Below are 24,294 nucleotides of genomic sequence, written 5' to 3'. Positions count from 1 at the left end.
CTTCTACCGCATATCCGGGGCCGGGTCGTGGGAGCAGTAGTATAAGCAGGGACTCCCAGACATCCCTCTCCCCAGACACTTCCTCCAGCCGAGAGACATTGCCCCTCCAGCATGTCCTGGGTCTTCCCCATGGCCTTTTCCCGGTGGGACATGCCCGAAAAACCTCCCCAGGGAGGCGCTCAGGAGGCATCCGGAACAGATACGTGAGCCACCTCAGACGTGGAGGAGCAGCGGCTCTACTCCGAGCTCCTCCCGTGTGACTGAGCTCCTCACCATATGTCTAAAGGAGAACCCAGCCACCCTGGGGAGGAAGCTCATTTTGGCCGCTTGTATCCGCAATCTTGTCCCTTCAGTCATTACGTCATGAGCTTTGGGATGTAGACGTAAATTGACCGATGAATCGAGAGCTTTGCCTTTCGATTCAGCTCCTTCTTTACCACAACAGTCTGATGCAGCGACTGCATCACTGCAGCCACTGCACCGATCCGCCTGTCAATCTCACGCTCCATCCTTCCCTCACTCGTGAACAAGACCACGAGATACTTGAACTCCTCCACTTGGGGCAAGAACTCCCCACCCACCTGGAGAGGGCAAATCCAAGCCTTCCAAGGCTTCTTTGAGCTGACATTCCAAAACATCAATCCAGATAGATGGATAGATATAGATATGTAGATAGATGCATAGATTTAGATTGTGGCATTTTCATCTAGTTGTTAGATTAAAACATCTTAGTCCCATAATTTAGCTTGTAATAAAGAATTATCCATCACTGTCGCCAGACTTTTTCTTTTCTTTTTTCACTTCTTTTACTCCCATATTAGTATTCACAGTGGAAAAGGGGTCCTGTGTACCCTCCTATGACAGCGGTGTACTGGGGCTGTCATACTGTAAATAGCTTGGGGCATATCAGTTCCACCACACGCTGATTTGTGCCAGTCTCCTCATGTCCCTGTGCTCCCTGTCTTCCTGTCCACATCGTTTGAATTTTAATCGAACAACACTTTCACCAACTATCATCTCTTTTCAGTTTTTTTGGCCACAACAGGAGATTTATTTATTTTTGTCATAGAATCCGCAATCGGTCTTACCACACCGTCAGATTTTCACAGCATTTTTGGTGTAACACTTCTTCCATCTCCCTTGCTGGCTCTATCATTTTTGACATGGTGAAATTGAATTTTGCCTTTTTTGTTGGTGATAAATTACAGTTTAAAAAATTGAAGCTGCTTGAATAATTTAACATGCTTAGTAAAAACACCAAAAAACAAGGGGACATGCTCACAAACAACTAAGAATGAACTATTCCATCTTCTAGACATTTCTAGCTTGTCGCATCACAGGTCCTTTGAGATAGTTTAGCGTACAGCACTGTGCAAGAGCCCAGAGCTAGTAAGAATAAAGACTGAATTTTATGATCCTATCACTGGTGAATAGATGTTTTTTAGTGTTTTTGTATACATTTGAAGAATAACAACCACACACTAAAAAATAATAGATGATTTGGTTTTGGAGATTCCACTGTGAACCATTTGGGTAGAAGTAAGAGCATTTACTGAACTAAACACCCATATTTCAATAGTTAGCATTCTCACAAACATTTTAACAGTACATCACTTGTGAATGAATACAAATATGTTCTTGTTATTGTCTCCAAGGAAGCCTGGGTACACATTCCCAGAGGTTGAGGTCAGAGGTTAGATTCAGGGGAACAGTTGACAGCTCCACAGAGAGCGCGTTGATTCAATACAGCTTTTTAATAGACACCAGAGGGAGAGGAGGAGCAGGTAAACGTTTTTTTTTGGGCTTGAAAACTGAGTGGCGCTGTTTTCCATCATATCTCCTGTACCTTTCCTAATGAGCATTCTATTAGCAGCAAGGGGACGGATTTCGGCAGTTAGACATACGGAGGAGGCTGGCTAACAATGCAGAGCGCTTAACTTAACAGCTGTTCAGCCTCTGCTGTCACCTCCCATCTCTGGTAATGAAGCCTTCACCAATGAACAAGAGTCCCAGGACATCCTTTCCAAACAGGCATGTGGAAAGCCAGACAGAGAGGATCCCGCAGTCACTCAGCGGCCCCATAAAATGTCTGTGTAGAGGATAGCTGCATGTTCAGGACAAGCAAGACTCCAATTAGGTAGGTGCTCTGAGGGGAACCCTAAGAATAGCAAAAGCACTTTTGCACAGAGGATTTTACAAGCGCCATAGTGTGCAATGGAGGGAGACACTCTTGAACTTTGAACAGATGTTGTGTCCTCCATAATGGATCACACACAGATAACTGTTTTGAATTTTGGTGAAATGTTCCTTAGCTACGTTCTATTATGTTCTGAATGGGACGGGTGCTTGTGGTGGTGGGCATCGATCAAGATCAGCAGCTGCCATATGGGTTTGTTAACATCTGAAATATAGTGTGCTCATCTAAACAAGGAGAAATGTTTCTGGAGAGAAGCCATTTTTTCTTCTTCTTTGTGACGTAGTATTATGTGTGAGGCCAGGAGCAAGAAGAATTGTCTTATTAAATGTCTGTCAGAAAGCCTTGTCATCATGTGATCCACGCTGCTCTTTATTCAGCTTTCACTTTAGAGTCACTTTTTACACACAGGATATTTTGTAAATTTAAATTATTATTTTTTGTGACATTGTCCAGAACCATTTAGCACATAACATGAGCCCAAAATATTAAATAGTTGGTTTATTTCAGTTGTATAACCTATGTGGAAATAAATCAATTTCTTAGAACCTGCAGTCTTTGATGAGCAGTGACCTTTTATATAACTAGCTGCCAAAAAGAGTGACAAACTTGTACAACTGTCACATTTGCCATCTCTTGTGTGAAAAGCAGACAGCTTGGAGCTAAGTTGTGAAAAACCAGCCCAGTGCCAGATGGATTATTGAGTGCTCCTTTTGAAGGCTTTCCCCAAGTTGTGCAGCAGGGCACAGGGACCAACAGCCTGCAGGCTTTGTAAATTACTGGGTCCAGCACAAGCCATCATCATTGGACTCATTCAATGAAGGCCTCAAGACTGTCTCTATCAAAGACTTTCTCTGCACTATTCAGGAAACTGTTAACACCAGTGCACAATGTATTTTACATTTAAAAGTTACTCAAAAATGAAGGAATCATTGTCCTAATACAATCATTTTTAGTATTAGGACTGAACATCTTGCAGTACATCTCAAAACAAAGCTTGAGGCTTAGGTTACATTACTGTGATAGTCTGTGTAGTAGTGGTCGAAGGTCAGACTGTTGCTCTAACTTAGTTACAGCTAGTGAAAGTGCAGTAGTTCACATTGCTGTATCAAACACATTGACAACATGCCATTCGATCTTGTGAGTCATTCTCTTTACTAGAGTAGAATCTATAACTTATGTTAGCTCGCTAAGCAAAAAATCTATCAGAGCCTTGTGGGCACGAGAGCTAAAGATTCAGCCTTTTTGTCAGGTTACAGAGTGTTGGCCCTTTATAGTGGAGCTTCCTGCAAGTCAGCGTGTTTGTTGAAGTTCTTCTCTTTGGGGATTTCATTGTGCTCAGGCTATGCAAATTTCCCAGTGAAGGGTAATGCATTTGCTCTGCTTGAATAAATGTGTTGTGGAAATTAATGCATACGTGTAGTTACATGTGTCTTTAGTGTGTCAGAGATCGCATTTAATCATTTCCTCTACAGGAGGTTTGGACTGATGCTGTTTGCCACTTGACGGCTCTTATCATATCATATTCTGAAGAAAAACAATTTCAGTCTAACTCATTCAGTCTGAAGCACAGACTATTCCAAGCATGTATACAAATGCTATATTCTCTGGGGCATATAATCATAAGTAAAGTGGCAAACAAATATTTTCCTCTTGGAGAAAAAAGTACAAGCAGAACCTTACAATTTACATTTCAAGATCATTTCAGAGGTTGATCCACCACTACCAACAGCCATACTGTGTTTATGCTGATATAATTAAAGATGTTCATGAATTACTTTTCTTACAAATGCTTGGACTTGATACATGTCCTCTCAAGCATTCATCAGAGTGTAATTCATGCAAAGTCTCTAAGCGTTTGCAGCCTGCGGTGTATACAAACCGATGTAGTGTCACTAGAGAATTGACCTAGCAAACCGCGGAGGTGAGCATTCAGAGCTACACGCTAACACTGCTTTTGTGGTCATCACTAAAGATCAAAGATCAAGTAATTATAGTATGTTTGTTCCTCTGATAAACAAACAGAGAAACAAGCAACAACATGAGCTGAACATAAAGCTTTGTGGAATAACATTGGGGTTTTCTATTAGGCTAGCGAACAGATGCCCTGGATGTTGTGGTGGTCTATTCTATATCTAGAAGAGCTGCTATGTGTTATCTTTGTTTTCTTCATGACTCTGCCTATATGACGGCAGCGGGACATGAGGAATGGAAACCACGTGGGGGGAGCTAACACAATCTGTCCAAGACAAAACGAGAGTTACTTATGTAACTACGGTTCTATGAATCCGTCCTGACCAGGCAGTGCTAAAAGCCCTAGATGTGCAAAAGGAACATTAGAGAACATTCAGTGCTTTCAGCACAGCCTTCTGACTGTCAGGAGGGAGGAAATAGAACTTGCTGGAGAGCTGTTGTTGGTGGCTTATGCTATGTAAAGAGTTAGTAAAAGATCCCTAATGACTGAAGAAATCTAATGTTCTAAGATGTAGCCTATTGTGGTTTTATGTGTGCTGATTATGATTCGAATTGAATTGATTCGAAAAAAAAAAAATCTTCAACAATATTAATTAAAGCAAATTACTTAAAATTACTGGGCTTAAGACTTCATAGAATGACTTAGATCTACTATTGCAGTGCCGTGAGTTTGAGCCCAGACTCCCACAATTTGCTGCATGTCCTCCCTTCTCTCTCAGCTCCCATTTCACTCTGTCCTTTCCTGTCTACGGGCAACAAAGTATTGCAAAAAATAGTTTTGAAGGGTTTTTTAATGAACTACTGAAGAAACATGGAAGATCACAACAGCTCGTCCCCAGATGCCTATTTGAGTTTGATCCAGCGGTCATCAGATATTTTACTTTAATTCCCAAATACTAACACTAATCATCAGAAAAGAGTGCTTTGGTTAAGTGCTTTTAACAAATGTATCAACAAAACATTCTTTCCCAAATCAAACAGAAAGAACCACAACAACAAAAACTAAGCTTTTTTTTTATTTTTTACTAAATCTTTTTAAAAACGTGGGGGGAAAACAGCTGCGGCTTCATAACGCTGTCTCTGTTTGGCAAAAGTACCACATGTACAACGACTTTCATATTGGAGTCACAATAAAACCCTTTGAATTGAAACAAAATGAAAAAGAAGAACAATATTGGTATGCTCTGTAGGTGCGTGCTGGGAATACGTTCACAGCTTTGGCTTAATTTAGAGAAACAGATAAAAACAGACAGTCAGATGCACACTGCACCAGCGGATAAAAGATGGACGAGCGTAGTGAATCGCAAAATAGAAGCATAAGGGAAACGAGTGAGCGGTAGCAAAAAATTGGGCCAATATGATTTGAACAACAGGGAATAGACCAAGGCAGAGAGAGAAGGTGTGGGAGTGGGAGGAGAGAGGTCAGTGGCGATGGGTGGAGGAGGAGGTGGCGGGGGAGTGGGAGAGCCGGGGGAGGGAGAGAGAGAGAGAGTGAGAGAGTGAGAGAGTGAGAGAGAGCCCCCCAGAGCTCAGCTGTCAGTGCTTCCTCTGCAGGTGGGGCAGGACGAGTGCCAAGTCCCCCCTCCAACGCTCACACAGACACCCATGCATGGCTCTATAATGGATGCTTTACACTTGTGCCAGAGAGAGAAAGGCGGAGGAGAGACTTTGGGGAGGGTGTGTTTGCTAAAAGAGAAAGACTATGAGAATAAAAGGACACCGAAAATGAGTTGGAAATGAACAATGAAATATTAATGGTCCAATGGAAAGAAAAAAAAACATATGAAGTAAGTGCTGCACTATTGCCAAGGGATTTTGCACACATAGTTTATAGGCTTTGTGCCGCCATTGTCCTCTTGAAAGTCATTTGCTGCTGAATGTCTGAATGTCTCTTCACGCTCTTTCTACCCATTTCGCAAACGACAAAAAAACTAAACACTTCATAACAACTCAAACGTGAAAAGATATAATATGACTCATGCAATAAATGGAATTAAGTAACATTTTTAGGTATACTTTGTTCAAGTACATTTTTCCAGTGGATACATTTTACTTTTACTTCACTACATTTGAGAACATGTATCTGTACTTTTAACGTCACTACATTTAAAAGTACTTTTCATAGGGATTGAGGGGTTATTATTAGCATGTTCATAGTTGACCAAAAATCAGCACTACATGTTACGCTTAATACTTACTCTTACCCATGCATTTTTAAACATGTACTAGATTTTTGGACTTTTACTTTGCACATTGTGTGTGTAGTTCTCTACCACTGACTACTACTTCTACTACTGCAGCTACTATACCTTTACAACCAAAGCTAAAATGGACAAAGACTCCGGAGACCTCCATCAACCCATCATAGACCAATCATCAGCCGGAAATAGGTGAGACGGATGGGCGCAGTGTGACGCGGTAGATGGTTTAATTGATCTAAAGCCTCAAAGAAGAAAAGGGACACAGCTAGAGAGCACAAGTCATACCCCCGACCGCCACTGCTGTCAGCCCTTATTAGGAGTCAAACCAATGCACCCCTATATGCACAATGATTTATCAGAAAATGATTCACAGGCGATGGCTTCTACCTGAACTAATGACTTGCCGGAGCCTTGGCGTTGGGGATTTCAGGTCATGATCAGGTGACATATTCTGTTGCCGGCTCGTTCATCAGCGGCGATTAGATTCCAAAAGCAATCTCAGGCATAGATCAGCAGATGGGTCCTCATTGTTTTGTCTCCCCGAATATTGCTGAGGCAGACCATGCGTGCCGAGTTTCCCAAGCTCCCATCAGTAAGTGTGGCTAAGGGCAGAAGTGAGTGGAGTAGCCAAAAGTGGTATAGACAAATGTTATTGCTTCAGAATAATCTTACTCAAGTGAATGTCAAAAAAGTTTGTTGTCATAAAACTACTCTGGTTCGAAATATACAAAACCATTTGGTCCGAAAATCACGTAATTGAGGAAATTGGATTGATTTTGCGCAGTAAATAATATGCTTAATATGTTCATGGCAAGAAAGTAGGTCTAAAAAATACAAAACAGAAATAAATAAAATAATAATAAGATGAGAAAGATGTAAAAATGTACCGGTAAATACGTTAACTAAATTGAAAAATATAAACACAAAATAAATTATTTGAAAATGGACAATTAGAGACAGAATTTGAGCCAAATAAGACTATGAGCTTTTAAAATGTGCTGTAATTTCATGTAAATTGCATGTTTAATTATTTGTGTTTGTGTGTGTGTGTGTGTGTGTGTGTGTGTGTGTGTGTTTGTTTTGCACACATGTTGTTTTCTATTTTATGTGTTTTATGTGTTTAAAATTGAAAAAAAAAAAAAATAAGACAAATAAAACTACTACAAGAGCTATCAAATACATATGGCTCACTACCCACATGTCCAGGTACTATAAAGGCAATACCCCTGCAGCTATTAGCGTGGTTGATGGAAGCATGGATTTACTAGAGCGCTCAATTATCCTTTGCTTCTCTCTCTGACCCACTGCCCAGTCTTCTTAACTCCTATAACCCTGTGCTTTATAGGCTCAGCTCCACATGCGGACCACAGACTGATGGCTGCAGCGGCTGGATGGACTGCCTCTACCATTCACAGCCCATTTGTCAATTCTTCATTTTGCTTGAGGTAAAGCCGCCATACTGAAATGGACATTGAGGCTGCAAATTATATTGTGAGATGTTACCTCGAGCTGGTTATCTCTCCCAGTCTTTACTCTGATACTCAATAATATTCTACCGCCATTCATTTTACGCAGGGCTTGGTTCAAGTCATTTTTTTCTTTCTTTGCAATTTAATGAGAAAAGAGAAAAGCTTTTTTGCCTTTTGAATTAATTTAGTCCCAGTTCCTTTCAAGTTCAAAAGAGACTACTAGCCTTTAGTTGGTAAGTAATCCTCTGTTTTTTTGTTTTGTTTTTTGCAAAACAGATGCAATTCTTGCAATTCTCACTAGGGATGGAAAGTAAAACCACTCTGTTAATGGAAATTAGACGCGAAAATGCTGTTCGTTTTAAAATCCAGCCATGGGCATCAGGCGAATCATAGTTTATTTGAAACAAAATAATGGTTTTACAATCTTTCAGTGATGATAATGTTTCGGTGTAATTGCCTCTTTAGGTACAGACAGAAGAGCAAGAGCAACAAGCCGATACATGAAGCTTGCACTATATCAATGGTTTAAATGTAATGTTCCATCTATGCCTGACCTTTGAAAATACCGTGTGGGTTTCCATTGTGAAAAGAGGCCCATGGGAGAGTCTGCTTGTGGAAAGACCTGAAGCCATGCACACTCCATAATGTCACCGTAAAGCCATGTGCTCGGACAGGTGCAGTACTTCAACTTTCACCTCATTTCAAACCCATCTTTTGCATCATGTGCCTCATAGCATTTAGTTACCATGTCATTTTTGAAGTTTTTGGTCAAAACTAACACTAGCGCTAACTGCTCCTGGCCACAAATGAAATGTACCACAAATTAAAAGTATTTTTTTAAATAAATATTGAGACTAGAAACACTGATGTTTTTGGATTGTCACATTTAATTTACCATGACTGGTTTATAATCCTTTGTTGATGCAGTCGACTTACCTGGATGTAAAACTTCAACATTGTTTTGACATTTAATCTAAAACTAAATGTCATTTATCTTTATTTAGTGTTGACTAAATTTTAATTATTTATTGATGATTATGAAATAATTACAATGACCAAAAAGGGATGTCTATAATGAGAACTCACAGTGAAGGTCATAATTCATGATATCCTGCATGGTTTCCAATACTTTAAAGGTGCCATAACATGCTTTTTTTTCACGTTTCGTTGTCTATCCTAAGTGTATAATTGATAATAATAAGTGTTGTGCAACACCCTTAACATAATAGTTAAGAAATATCACCCAGACCTTGGACCCCCTCACTAACCCGGAAATGCAGACGGCTTGGTTTGATATTCGCCCCCACCCTTGCGAAGAGCGATCTGGCTCCCCCGCCCAACCCGTGACGTAGTCTCAGAGCGCGTGTGTGCCCCGCCCACCCGTGACGTAGTCTCAGAGCGCGTGTGTGCCCCGCCCACCCGTGACGTAGTCTCAGAGCCCGTGTGTGCCCCGCCCACCCGTGACGTAGTGTGTCCCCCACAGCTGTCTGCTCCGCGATGCACAGCTCCGGACCAGTGAGTGAGAAACGATAGAACTTCAGATCAACACTACTTTGAGACTAAATAAATCTGGTGTTTATTCTACAGCGTGCGCAGAACAGATATATCAGGCGGGAGGGGGAGGCGGGTGGAGAGGGGGGAGGGGGAGGGTGAGGGGGGATGATGACGCGTGCCTGTGGGTATGACGCGGTCTTGTAGACACCCCCCGTCAGTTTGGAGATTCGAGGAAAGGAGATAGTCTGTAATATAGCTAAACACTGCGGGAATCAATCAAAAAAACACTCTGGGTACATATATGAAGCACAAATAGCAATGTAAGAAGGTTAAAAGCTCTGAAAAGTCGATTTAGCATGTTATGGGACCTTTAATAGATATATGGAAAAGGAAGAAAGGAAGTATGAATACAGTAAATGGTTCAAAGCACAGAAGGTTAGTGCAATCCGAACTAACTTTACTGGACCTTTGAAGATAAAAGCTGACATTTAACTTTGAGACACAGTTCTTACAGGGGCTGTAGTGTGTTTTGGTGCACAAACTGCAAGTCAAGAAGATGACTGAAGTTTTTACCGTAAAAAATACATTTGATTAGTCAAAGACAGAGCCAGTGACCCGTACAGAAGCAGAAGGGTCTGGAGAGTAGAATGAGACAAAAAACTGTTTTTGGTCAAAAAGTGACTTAGACAGTTATATGGGTATGAGGCTGGCACTGTGGAATATCTAATAAAGGAAATGTGAGTGGGAGTCACCTCTGAAAAATAGCCACATAAAGCATGTCTTGCTTGGGGATGTTATTCAGTACACACACCAGCTGCCATTGTTGTGCAAATGCCTGGTGCTTGAGAAAACCAGGGACAATTGTCGAAGTTGAATAGACCCCATTTCCGAAGTGTCAAAGTCATTCAAAGATCCAGCACAGTAAAGCTACCTGGCTGTTTGGGGCAACAAAACGTCGCCATCTCCTCCGTTTTTTCTTCTGATTTGACTGTTAGCTGAAGGGTGTCTGTGCATCTCAGGGTGTGAATACAGCCTATGTGAGATGAGAGAATGGGGACGCGCCGTGTCAGGTGCTGTATTCTTCCACCTCGATTGACAAGAGCGATAATTAAACCAGGGGGAAGGCATCTCCACGGAACAAGAATGCATGTATTTATTTACGCTGACTATCTGGCTTTGTTGTCCGCCGTATACGCATGTTGTCAATGCGCTATTGAGGAGTGAATACCTTTTTAAACCAATAGGTTTCTTCTTTGTTCTTTTTTTTTCAGAATACAAATCAGCATCCAAGCATCCATTGATTTGCTTCTAGATTTAGAACTGAATGCCCTTCTCGACAACTGCATAATTTGCCCTCCGAGACGACCGCTGTTGTGATTTTGGGCGTTACAAAAATAAATTGAAATGAACTGAACTGCATATCAACACATCAATGATGCTAAGCCACAGCCGCCCTGGGGTAGACTGACAGAAGAGCGACTGCCAATCTAGCCATTTGTCACCACTAATCACTCACACATATGCAAAGCAGGTTAAGTGCAAGCACTTGTTTTTTGTTGTAGCGTTTTGGAAATATTTCCATTTACAAAATGTGCTAGATAAATAAAGTGGATTGAATTGGATTGAAAGTGAAAACATAAATGTGTTAATGGTTTTCTTAACCCATTAGCAAATCATTTGGCTTGAATGAAGAAGTAATGTATTGGAAGTAATGTATTGAAAGTAAAATCATCTAGGTCCATCAAATAAATAGAACTTAACTGGTCAAAATGTTTAAGAATAACATCCTGAAGTCATTTTTTGCTGTGTATGATGAGAAAGTATGGTATATCACTATATATATCACTTATTGATATATATATATATATATATATATATATACTCTAAATCAGTCTTTGAAGATTAGATAAGAAAGTGGGTTCTCAAAGCTAAAACACATCCACACTTTTCCCAGCAGCCCTAGAACAGGAGCAGTTCGTGGACATAAATGGAGGCCTACAAGCTCCGTGTTTATAGTAAATGATTGTCGGTGCACTGCTCAGTAATGTCAGTACTGTATCAGCAGGATTGACAGAGGCAGATTGATCCCAAGTCCAATAAATGTGTTGCCAGTGCTATTTCATTCCCCTATATGTCCAGCAGTTAAATACATGCCACAGAGCAATCGCTGGGGCTGATTTGTGCTTCAAAATCAACGAGGCACAATACGTCACCACATGCAGGTTTCAATCTATAACGCCTATTATTATTCCAAAACAACACAGCCCTATAGTCAAGGAAGTTACAATTAATACAAAAAACCTCCTCTACTTATTTAATTTGCCGTGTGGAGTTCCTACTGGGTTAATAATTGCCATGAATTGACTACGAACAATGGATTTAATAGCAGTTTTAAAAAAGGCCATATATTTAAAAGTGTTATACACTGTTACATCCTGCCGTCTATTTAATTATATGTTGTCAATTCAGAACATTTCGTATTCTCTTGTATTAAGTAGTACAAGTGTTTTAAAATATTATGACATTCACCATAAATAGCATCATAGTCTTTATCTCTTCACATATGCTGGTCTTCTTTACTGTACGCTAATTAACCATCTTCTTCCCAAGCACTCACTCGCTGTAACCACAAGACAAATGTGCTGTGCTCATAAAGCCTCCTTTGTATTGTATCACAATCCAGCCCAGTTCCCTCTCAATAAGATGGAGGAAATTGTGCAGGATCACATCAGTTCCCATGAAATCATGCAAACGTGTCAGTGGAGTACGGCACAGATTTAAAATAAGGAGCTGTTATCAAGTTAAGTTTAACATATTTGATTAAAGAGGAATATTTGTTGGATGTTTTATTCTAGTCCCTTAAATAATCCATGTCTTATGTTTTATCTTACTATCATTTATTGTTGTATAGGATCCCCATTAGTTGCCCATGGCTGATAGTCTTCCTGTGTCCTCTTAAAACATGCCAAATGAGAAAGACATTTACAATACCAAGAGCAATATTAAAACATACAGCAATAAGGGCAATGGTTACATATGATTTTCATTTTAGTAAAATAAACTGTTTGCTGGAGGTGTCCTCAATATAACTTGGAACCCATTCTGCAATAAAAAGCCAGGCATTTAACATGCACATTTATGGAGCTCAATAACCCAGAAGTCTTAATAAAAATGAAAGCTGACATTGGCATGAAGGATCCTCCACACTAGCTGTCTTTAATGTCCAAGACGTTCCATTAAAAGGGGAGCACTTCCTCAGAAGCAATGCTTTTATCCTGATTACTTACAGGAAGAGGGGGAAAAAGTCACCAAACGACCTTCAGTGCCGCTTCACCAGCTCTTCCCTTGGACTTGGCCTATGAATAGACATTCTTGTTTATACATCCACGGACACAGCTTGTTTTATATATGCACTGAGAAACCCATATATCACTCCGCTCTTCTCCATAAATTAAATAAAACTTGTGTTTAGTCAATTTTCTCCACTCTGCAACCCATGTGATAAATCTACATTCAGTCTGAGCAGATTAGATAGAAACGGCTAATGTGCTCACGTCTGAACTTTGTCAGCTGCTCTTTGAAGCCTAAGCAAAAGATGGGGCCGGCTATTTCCCCCAGTGGGAACACAACTGTTGCGACACATCCAATAAGGGGCTCCAAAACACTCTCCTGCCGCGAGAGAGACTGGGCTTTTAATGACCATTCTGCTTCCAAAGTCTCAGATGTGCAGCTCCACCGCTCGCTCACAGCAGACGACCAGGCAGCCATTAATAGCATCGCACCACACATGCAAGAGAGTGGGAACACGGAACTAGAGTGGAAGGAGAAGAAGGAGAGAGGCTGGAACTGGTTAAGAAAGCCTGTATCGCTTGCATGTTTTCAGTGTGCATGAAAGCTGCGAGACAGATGGGTGCAGCCAGGAGAAGATTAGATGGAGAAGGCAAAGCAGGTCAAAAAGCCCTCACACGCAAGAAGAGATGGAGGCTGGAGAAGCAGGAGAGAGAGGGGCGTGATGGATGTCCTCCAAGAAGACCCAAGCCCTCCGCACACCCACTCGGAGACACCGGCCAGGGCAGGCCAGTGGAGCAGGCAATCAGGGAGAAAGGCCGGAAGGGTGTGGTGATATAGGAGGATCCAGATTATTAAATAAGCTTCAGCAGGGGCGATGGGGCATCTGTAGTAAGTTGTCACTCTGCCACTAAAGGCATGAAAGTTGTTAGATGTGTATGCAGGGTAGGAAGGCAGTGGTGGCAGGCTGTGTACAGTGGGAGACTGTCATTAATACAGGGAGCACCACAACAGAGTGTCAGCACTGATTTAACTTTCCTTTTTTACCTGGGCCTCGTTATCCTGCAGCGGGTGAAGGGAAGAGTTTGTGTGGACGCTTCAGACCTGTCCTCCCCTATCATATTCTGCCATAATATACTCAACATTTCAAAATCGCGCCATGCAAGTGGTGACACTTGAGCTTTCATTTGTACGGGAAAAAGCAGCGGGTAGTAACAATATATTGTTCCAGGCCATTCTCAGTAAAGAAACTGAAGTTTGTTTCTACAGGCAAAATAGGGGAGTATATATTACCATTTATACCAGTTTATACTGGGAAAAGGAAAGTACTTTATGAGAGAGGTTATTTGATCTAACCAAAGTGACTAAATGTGCATAAAACCCTTGACCATCGAAGACCTTACGCTTTGACAACAACACTTTACTAAGACGTTTTGGTCTGGAATCATATTGTGTCTTTCAAATGAGCATGATTGACTGGTGACTGATCACATTTTTTTTTGTTAAAGAAGTTTTTTGACCTGTAGGCTTTATTTGAAAGGACACTGTGGTATGAAATGGCAACCAGACTGGGAAAGACATGCAGCAAATTGTCAAGACGCTGCGGCCAACCCCACACGGCAGGCATATGTGCTCTCCACTCGACCACGAGCGGTATACGGCTGATTCATTTCATTACCAATTTTAATTTTCACTTCCATGCATATCCAGATGCTGATTCCCTTGTTGTTGATGTTTCCTTAGCAACCGGCGCATTCACCGTCTCGTCCTCTGAGGGTGCCGAGGCAGAGGAGAGGTGGTGAGAGCAGGTGCAAAAATACATTTCTTCACTTAGGTTTCCTCTCACATCCTGCAGCCCACTCCAGTGCCTAAACTTTATATAATTACAACAATCTGAGCTCGGAGACACTGCTGCGTGAAATCTGATTGCCATTGGTAACGTTCACAGTAAGACTCCTGGTGTGATAGAAGGCTTCCTCTTTCAATTTTCTGAGATCTCTCAACTTTTCTTGGCGTGCTCCTTTTTCCCCCCCCATCCCATCAGTGGGGCATACTACATTTCTATTCGGGAGAAAAACAGAGCTGGTAATATCCAATTTACTGAAAGCAGAGGAGATGGTTTCAGTGGCAGTATAATAACATGCTACACGGAGCGTGGCATTATGGAGTATGAATAAAAAAGGCATTTATGGTACCAAAAAATCAATCCAAAACCATCGTCACTCATCAGAGGAAATCAAGGCAATTAGTGTCACTTTGATGCAAATTGATCAACGTGAAAACGTTTTCAGAGACACCAAAGGAGGAAGTCAAACCAGAATGGACCTGTTTAGTTTAGATATTTCGTTTTTTCGTTCTTTCTCCACACTTTTTAACCGAGTAATATGATACATGAATGTTTTCTGTGTTTCCTGGGGATAAAGTCTTATAATGACTCTAGATCGGTGCAATCTCACTGCTGTGTCAAAATTCATGGGGAAACGGCCATAAAAACAACTGTACTCTGATTATAAGATGTGGTTCACTCGGGGCTGGTGTGGCCCTCTGTGTATAATTACACTCAATTGTCGAAGAAGTGTTTTTTACATTCACATTAATAATAACATTGTTGTATTTAATTCAGTATTGCAGTAACAAGAATAATCTTCCCATTTCTTTATACTGGTAACGCTTTTACACATAAGCTTCAAATGTCATGTTTGCTCGTCAGACCTTGTCAACAGAGAATATTTTACTGACCACAGCTTTTTCCCACAGACCAGGCCTGCAACGCAACACTGATTCCTATAATGTAGTCCTTGTAATGTGCAATAAAAGACGAGCGTTACAAAGGGAGGCGACGTGTCTGCAGCTTGTTAACATGCTCACAGCGCAAACAAGTATGGCCCAATGTAAAGATTTTTCATTTGGATTATTGCCACATAAACACTGACTGTGGGAATGCATGATTACCGTTACATCGATATCCTGATTCCCTGTCATGTTCATACCGCTGCTATCAATTAAATACAACAGATATGTGGCTTAAACACTTGTGTGAAGACGTGACTGAGTGGAGAGCTATCGGTTTAAGGATGAATCTGCATGTGTCCGGGCTGCTGACACTTTCACCGAGTGGTAAAGATGTATCTGTTATAGTACTAAAGAACTAGGTCTACCTGTAGTGTGGTTTACTTAATCTCATGATGCAGCACCAACACGGATGTGACAGATGTTTTTTACATGCACAGAGTAAACAAGAACAAGCGCCATTTGAAATTAAACGCATGACCATAAATCACAATGAAGAAGCCATAACCAGCAGTAAAACAGCAGTACTTCCAATAACAAATATCCTAACAGGCTAAAGCATGCCACAAGGTATTTACATGAAGTGGCATTAGCAAATGTATTCCTGATTCAATTATGTAGGACGGCCTTGGTTATTTTGGACTAAAAGAACATACCTTTACCAATATTATACACAATATGACCACCTAGCAGTTCAAAATATATTTTTTTAGTTAAAAATATATTTTGGAATTCTGTGAATATTTTCTACATTTTGATAACGCTGCTGCCTTTGATATAAAAGCTCTTATTTTCTGATTTGTGAATTCTGTTCTCTCACAATTGCAATAACGCTTGATTCTGATTTCTTATAGTCTAGATAATGAATACGATTCTGATTATTTTAATACTCAACTATACCAACTCAACCTCACAATTATTTCGATGAATGATTGCAGCCCCAGCTAATATCATTGTAATACATTTCTTAAAAAACTATAACTGGAATAATTTAGAATTGCTTGTAACTCCTCTAGCATAACCAAAACTGCAATCTGTAATTTAAATAAATATATCTATATATTAAACTATGTAAATGCAATAGCTTCAGTCCTAGAACATTCTGAAAACAAAAGTTGAAATGTAATTGATTTAAAAAAAAAAACATTGCATGAATAATTGAGAATATTTGACCTACATATAATTCTAATACAACCGGCAGTTTGTTATCTAAATATATCCATTTAATCTATGTAAATTCAATAGCTTCAGTGCTAGAACATTCTGTATTTCAATATGGATGACTCTGAATTCAACATTGTGGACCAGCAGCACATGTGCAGTCAGCCTTACCTTCAGAGTGGTGTGAGAGTGTGAGCAGGCTGACACATGAAGCCCCAATCCCAGAGCCGAACACAGTGATGCGGTTAGAATCGCCTCCAAAGAAGCCGATGTTTTCACTGATCCACCTCAGAGCCTGGATCTGGTCCAGAAGTCCATAGTTCCCTTTGGCCGCTTGGTCTCCGGTGCTGAGGAATCCTGCAACACGCAAGAAGAGGCAAAATATTAGCCTTAACACTGAGTACAATACACAGTGTTTGTAATATGTTTTACAGTGCAGTCCAACCTTTTTGTCTCGAGTTCCCCAAACTTGAATAGCCTCAAACCTTTGAGCAGCTACGATATCATTACATGTTACAGTAAAAAGTCTCTGTTTTCTCTGTAATGTCTCTGATGTGTTGTCGTGTTATCTGTGTGTTGTCTATTTGGTTTGTCTGGTGTCAAGTTGTGTCTGTTGTTGTCTAATTGAATGTTTAATGTTCCCTGCTTTACAACACCGGATTCAGTTTAGCTATTGTGTTAAATCCGGCATATTTACCTTGAAGCGTCTGCAGACACATTGATTAATATGCACTGTCCTGATTCAAATAAATACATAATTCGTGTCACTTTGATGCAAATTGATCAGTGTGAAAACGTTTGCAGAGACACCAAAGGAGGAAGTCAAACCAGAATGGACCTGCTTAGTTCAGATATTTAGTTTTCGTTCTTTTTCCACTCTTTTTAAACAAGTATTAAGAGACATGAATGTTTTCTGTTTTTCCTGGGGATCTCTTGTAAAGTCTTAATAATATACTCTAGATCGGTGCAATTTCACTGTAGTGTCAAAATTCATGGGGACATGGCCATATAAACAACTGTACTCAGGCTGATTATTATTCACTCGGGGCTGGTGTGGCCCTCTGTATACAATTACATTATTGAAGAAGAGTTTTTCAGATTCACATTAAAAATAACATTATTGTATTTAAATTAGTATTGCCTTTTCTTTAGTATCAAGTTTATAGTAACAAGAATAACCTTCCCATTTCTTTATACTGGTAACGCTTTTACACCTAAGCTTCAAATGTCATGTTTGCTCGTCAGACCTTGTCAACAGAGAATATTTTACTGACCACAGCTTTTTCCCACAGACCAGGCCTGCAACGCAACACTGATTCCTATAATGTAGTCCTTGTAATGTGCAATAAAAGACGAGCGTTACAAAGGGAGGCGACGTGTCTGCAGCTTGTTAACATGCTCACAGCGCAAACAAGTATGGCCCAATGTAAAGATTTTTCATTTGGATTATTGCCACATAAACACTGTGGGAATGCATGATTACTGTTACATCAATATCCTGATTCCCTGTCATGTTATTACCACAGCTATCAATTAAATACAACAGATTTGTGGCTTAAACACTTGGGTGAAGTGCTATCGGTTTAAGGATGAATCTGCATGTGTCATTTTCACAGAGAGGTAAAGATGTATCTGTTATAAGAACTAAGTCCACCTGAAGTGTGGTTTACTTAATCTAATGATGCAGTACTAACATGGACATAGATTAATATGCACTGTCCTGATTCAAATAAATAGATAAATAAATAAACAAATTAAAGCACCAATACCTGATATTTTATGTATGTATGTTGTAACGTAAAAATCAGTTTTTCCCTGGTACAGATATTTTGTAAAAGTATCTATTCGGGTGAAATTGAGACCACAGCCCTTTCCTTGCATTTAAATATAGAGTGTTTTATTCTCTGGGAAACAGGAAGTGTGTTGTGAGCATGTTGATGTTTGTTAGCTTTACCATTACATTACGTTTGGTAAGTGGACATGTGGAGTTTAGAATAACAAGTTCTATTTTTCATGTCATTTACATGTAAAAATCAGGTACAGCGCCGTTAGGGAAGTACGTTTGACAACAATTTACATATTTTATTCAGATAAATACGATTTATATTCACTATTTTTTAAACCTGAAATCATTCCATTCCAAGAAGCCAACGGTTTACACCAATGGAAACACTTCTCTACTGTACATTTCATATAGATGGACAACATGATGCTGGTGAAGGGCTGTGCAAATAGGACTCATAATGTGACATGACGGCTGGTCAAATAAGATCCATCTGTACCTTATGAGAAATCGATGGCCCGTCTCCCTACGAGAACACCCATCATCTGATCTATTGACTGGATATATTTACTCTAGGGAAGCCATGAATATTCTATGGGGAGAATATGTATTTGTAAACAGATGGCTCATCTGTTGACATCACAATTGCTGAATATGGAATTTGAAACAGTCATTAAACATGGCAAATTATTTATGAGAGTCAAGAGAATTTTAACTAATCAACTATGTACGAAGTAGAACAATTAGTAGGGCTAAGGTTAGTTTGTTTGTCACATTAATCATTACATCGTACAAGTAATACTGGTAATAGCAGTAGCCTAACAATATTTTTGGGGCTCAATGTTTATGGTGGGTAAATATTTGGGGGAATGTTTTGTAATTAGTAGTAGTATTAGTAGTACAATAGGATTTGAGCCAGAGGGTTCAATAAGTAGATTCTAAAATATGTATTATATATATATATATATATATATATATATATATATATATATATATATATATATATATATATATATATAGATACTACATATGTTCAAAGTGTTTCCTTCTGCTATATATTTAATGCAGCCCATATTTTTAACAGTATTGTACATTTAGAAAAGGGTATACTGAGATTGTCTTTAAAGTCATTGTGTTAGTTGTATGAAGTGGTTTCAATATAATTGTCTGTTGTGATATTTTTTGAAACAAAATAATACCTTTCTATTTTGTTGTATTATTTTGAACTTGGAAAACAGTATTTTCCTTTAAATCTGGGTGATATTGATTCACAGTATAATTTAACGAAAATGCATTTCAATCAACAACATTTATGCTTGTATTACAATAAAAGGACATTCTCCATCTCAGTCTAAAGTGTTAAAGCTCTCGAACTACTCGATGTGTGCTCTCGTGTATCCGCCGCTGTTTGGCGTCTCTCTTGGGCACATGAGAGCAGGAGTTAACAGACCATCATCTCTCTCTCTCTCTCTCTTCCCTGAGCCAGAGCCCCAGTGAATGATGGGTAATCGAGAGTTACCGCAGAAGATCAAAGCCCAGCAATCTCTCAAGCCTCGCTGGTCGACTCAATGTCCATCACTGCTCTGAACATACATGCAAGGTGGCAGCTAAAGAGCAGTATGTACAGCCATTACAGTGCCGCCCCCACCACATTCACTGCTCTGTCCTCCATGTTCCCTGTGCGCAAAACAACACTGCATTTTGTTTGGGTTAATGTGCATGAAAACATTGCTTCTAACGTGGAGTTCATGGTATGTTCATATGTATAAAATAAAGAACAAAAGAACAAAGCCGTGAGGAATCAAGACGGGACCATCATGCTGCTCTTGGTCTAAAGCAGGTCTGAACCAGGTCTAGAGGTTAATGAGGACTAATGAGGATTAAATCCGGTATCAACTGTCTTTAGCAACATGAAAGCTGAAGTACCCACTTTTTCTTTCTCCTCCATTTGTTTTCTTCCTTGTAAATGTCTTGTAGAAGCAGAACTTTGTGACAAAAATCAGACCGATGCGCATCATTTTCATCTTATCATAATAAACCTGTAAGACACTATATGAAGCTTTGGGATGCTTTGACACACAAGTATAGCACCTTTAACTGGAGCATAGTGTAAACAAAGGCAGAATCCAGCCTTATCTGGCATTCAACGGCAGTAGGTTGATAAGGTAAGCTAAACTGGATCTCCAACAAACAAAATAAACCAAAAAAAACTTATCTGAAGCTGGACGGCCTTGACTTCTGGGTTCCACTTATAGACCGCGTACAACCACGTGACCCGAGCCACAGTTTGACAACCACAATCCTAATGGCCGGACAGGCAGTGGCTTTACAATTCTCAATGCACCGGAATTTGTTGTTGGGAAATAATTTCAGTTTGCCAGTTCCAACTTTAGATAAACAAACATTAGAAAAACCACATGCTGCTCCAATAGCCTCATTATCCGTTTCTGGAATATGTCAAGCTATCTATGTGTCGTTAACCCTTTTTCCCGGTTCTAATGTCTGAAATGTGCACCTAATAGAGGCAACAATAGTCTGTATATGCCTCACCGGTTTACTTGCATGACCCTTGGAGCCTGGATAATAAATGGGGTGGGTTTGTAGGGATTTTGATGTAGATAAATTGTCCAACAGATGGTCTCCCTCAGTCGCCTCCCTCATGACGCCACACACATAGCACACACAGAGCACACACAGAGCACACACAGAGCACACACAGAGCACACACAGAGCACACACAGAGCACACACAGAGCACACACATAGCACACACAGAGCACACACATAGCACACACAGAGCACACACATAGCACACACAGAGCACACACATAGCACACACATAGCACACACAGAGCACACAGAGCACACACAGAGCACACACATAGCACACACAGAGCACACACATAGCACACACAGAGCACACACAGAGCACACACATAGCACACACAGAGCACACACAGAGCACACACAGAGCACACACATAGCACACACAGAGCACACACATAGCACACACAGAGCACACACAGAGCACACACATAGCACACACAGAGCACACACAGAGCACACACATAGCACACACAGAGCACACACATAGCACACACATAGCACACACAGAGCACACACAGAGCACACACATAGCACACACAGAGCACACACATAGCACACACAGAGCACACACATAGCACACACAGAGCACACACAGAGCACACACAGAGCACACACATAGCACACACAGAGCACACACAGAGCACACACAGAGCACACACATAGCACACACAGAGCACACACAGAGCACACACATAGCACACACATAGCACACACATAGCACACACAGAGCACACACAGAGCACACACATAGCACACACAGAGCACACACAGAGCACACACAGAGCACACACATAGCACACACAGAGCACACACATAGCACACACAGAGCACACACAGAGCACACACATAGCACACACATAGCACACACAGAGCACACACAGAGCACACACAGAGCACACACAGAGCACACACAGAGCACACACATAGCACACACAGAGCACACACATAGCACACACAGAGCACACACATAGCACACACAGAGCACACACATAGCACACACATAGCACACACAGAGCACACAGAGCACACACAGAGCACACACATAGCACACACAGAGCACACACATAGCACACACAGAGCACACACAGAGCACACACATAGCACACACAGAGCACACACAGAGCACACACAGAGCACACACATAGCACACACAGAGCACACACATAGCACACACAGAGCACACACAGAGCACACACATAGCACACACAGAGCACACACAGAGCACACACATAGCACACACATAGCACACACAGAGCACACACAGAGCACACACATAGCACACACAGAGCACACACATAGCACACACAGAGCACACACATAGCACACACAGAGCACACACAGAGCACACACAGAGCACACACATAGCACACACAGAGCACACACAGAGCACACACAGAGCACACACATAGCACACACAGAGCACACACAGAGCACACACATAGCACACACATAGCACACACATAGCACACACAGAGCACACACAGAGCACACACATAGCACACACAGAGCACACACAGAGCACACACAGAGCACACACATAGCACACACAGAGCACACACATAGCACACACAGAGCACACACAGAGCACACACATAGCACACACAGAGCACACACATAGCACACACAGAGCAAACACATAGCACACACAGAGCACACACATAGCACACACAGAGCACACACATAGCACACACAGAGCACACACAGAGCACACACAGAGCACACACAGAGCACACACATAGCACACACAGAGCACACACATAGCACACACAGAGCACACACAGAGCACACACAGAGCACACACATAGCACACACAGAGCACACACAGAGCACACACATAGCACACACAGAGCACACACAGAGCACACACATAGCACACACAGAGCACACACAGAGCACACACATAGCACACACAGAGCACACACATAGCACACACAGAGCACACACATAGCACACACAGAGCACACACAGAGCACACACAGAGCACACACATAGCACACACATAGCACACACAGAGCACACACATAGCACACACAGAGCACACACAGAGCACACACATAGCACACACAGAGCACACACATAGCACACACAGAGCACACACAGAGCACACACATAGCACACACATAGCACACACAGAGCACACACAGAGCACACACAGAGCACACACATAGCACACACATAGCACACACAGAGCACACACAGAGCACACACAGAGCACACACATAGCACACACATAGCACACACATAGCACACACAGAGCACACACAGAGCACACACATAGCACACACAGAGCACACACAGAGCACACACAGAGCACACACATAGCACACACAGAGCACACACAGAGCACACACAGAGCACACACATAGCACACACAGAGCACACACAGAGCACACACATAGCACACACATAGCACACACATAGCACACACAGAGCACACACAGAGCACACACAGAGCACACACAGAAGGCCACAGAGACAAACAGACTTTGGGTCCTCCAGTGTCCAATCTCATCACTGAAGGACAACCATCTTTAAGGCATTAAACACCAGGTCATTCAATCGTGTACATCATATCATGAAATTATCATCAATACATCATCAAGAAATGGGATATTCGAAGAAATTTGATTACAAGTAGTGTCACATTACATTGTATTAAACTATTAAACTACTACTAAAACTATGTACCTATGCACCAGACATATTGTTGCTCAAGTAAAAGCACAGGTGTATGTACTGCTGTAATTTTTTGAGTAAAAAGTAAAAGTATCAATGATATTTGATATTTGATTAAAGATGTGATGATTTTGAGCAATTGTCAATTGTTGTGACCAAGTCAATTTTTCTAGGCTTTTTATATGTATACTGTATTTGTACTCAAAACCTTTGCTCAGGCACTTTCAATAACTGACAACTACTACCGGTACTACTGACTAGTACTACTGAGTTGTACTGCTTGATAATATACTGTTAGTTTATTATGTATTATTTAAGACTTAAATAAATCGAATGTTATTTTAAGATGCTAACAGTATCCATTGACTATATTCATTAAACCTTTAAAGTAATGCAAATCATCGGTCGTGATGTGACTGTTGCTTGTGTCTTCATACATTTATTGCAAATGAAAGAAAGCGGTCATTTAAATGGCAGAACCCAATCCTATCTTAGAAAACAAGACCTGCTGCAGGCGCCGTTTAAAAATACGTCTCAAATAGCTTCCGGATATGTTTTAATTGGAAAGGTGACAGAAAGTATTTTCTTTGGAAAGCAATTAAGATAGCAAAGTAATTGTTTTTATGCATGGCTATTTCTACCTTTACATTTATATTGC

General features: G+C 40.9%; 1 protein-coding gene across 2 annotated transcripts in view; it reads right to left on the bottom strand.

The window, feature by feature from the left end:
- Nucleotides 1-24,294, bottom strand: part of nlgn3a (neuroligin 3a) — a 142,527-nt gene that overhangs the window by 50,014 nt on the left and 68,219 nt on the right. For both annotated transcript variants that reach the window (XM_072438279.1, XM_072438288.1), the window contains one exon: nt 16,743-16,928. In XM_072438279.1, coding sequence (XP_072294380.1) covers nt 16,743-16,928 — 186 coding nt within the window. The remainder of the gene's footprint in view (nt 1-16,742; nt 16,929-24,294) is intronic.

The sequence above is a fragment of the Eucyclogobius newberryi genome, unplaced genomic scaffold (genome assembly GCF_026437365.1).
Source record: "Eucyclogobius newberryi isolate DKJ021-1_F unplaced genomic scaffold, fEucNew1.0.hap1 SCAF_11, whole genome shotgun sequence".
Classification (NCBI taxonomy): Eukaryota; Metazoa; Chordata; class Actinopteri; order Gobiiformes; family Gobiidae; genus Eucyclogobius; species Eucyclogobius newberryi.
The sequence above is the reverse complement of the archived record's forward strand: the minus strand, read 5'-3'. Positions and strand labels throughout refer to the sequence as shown.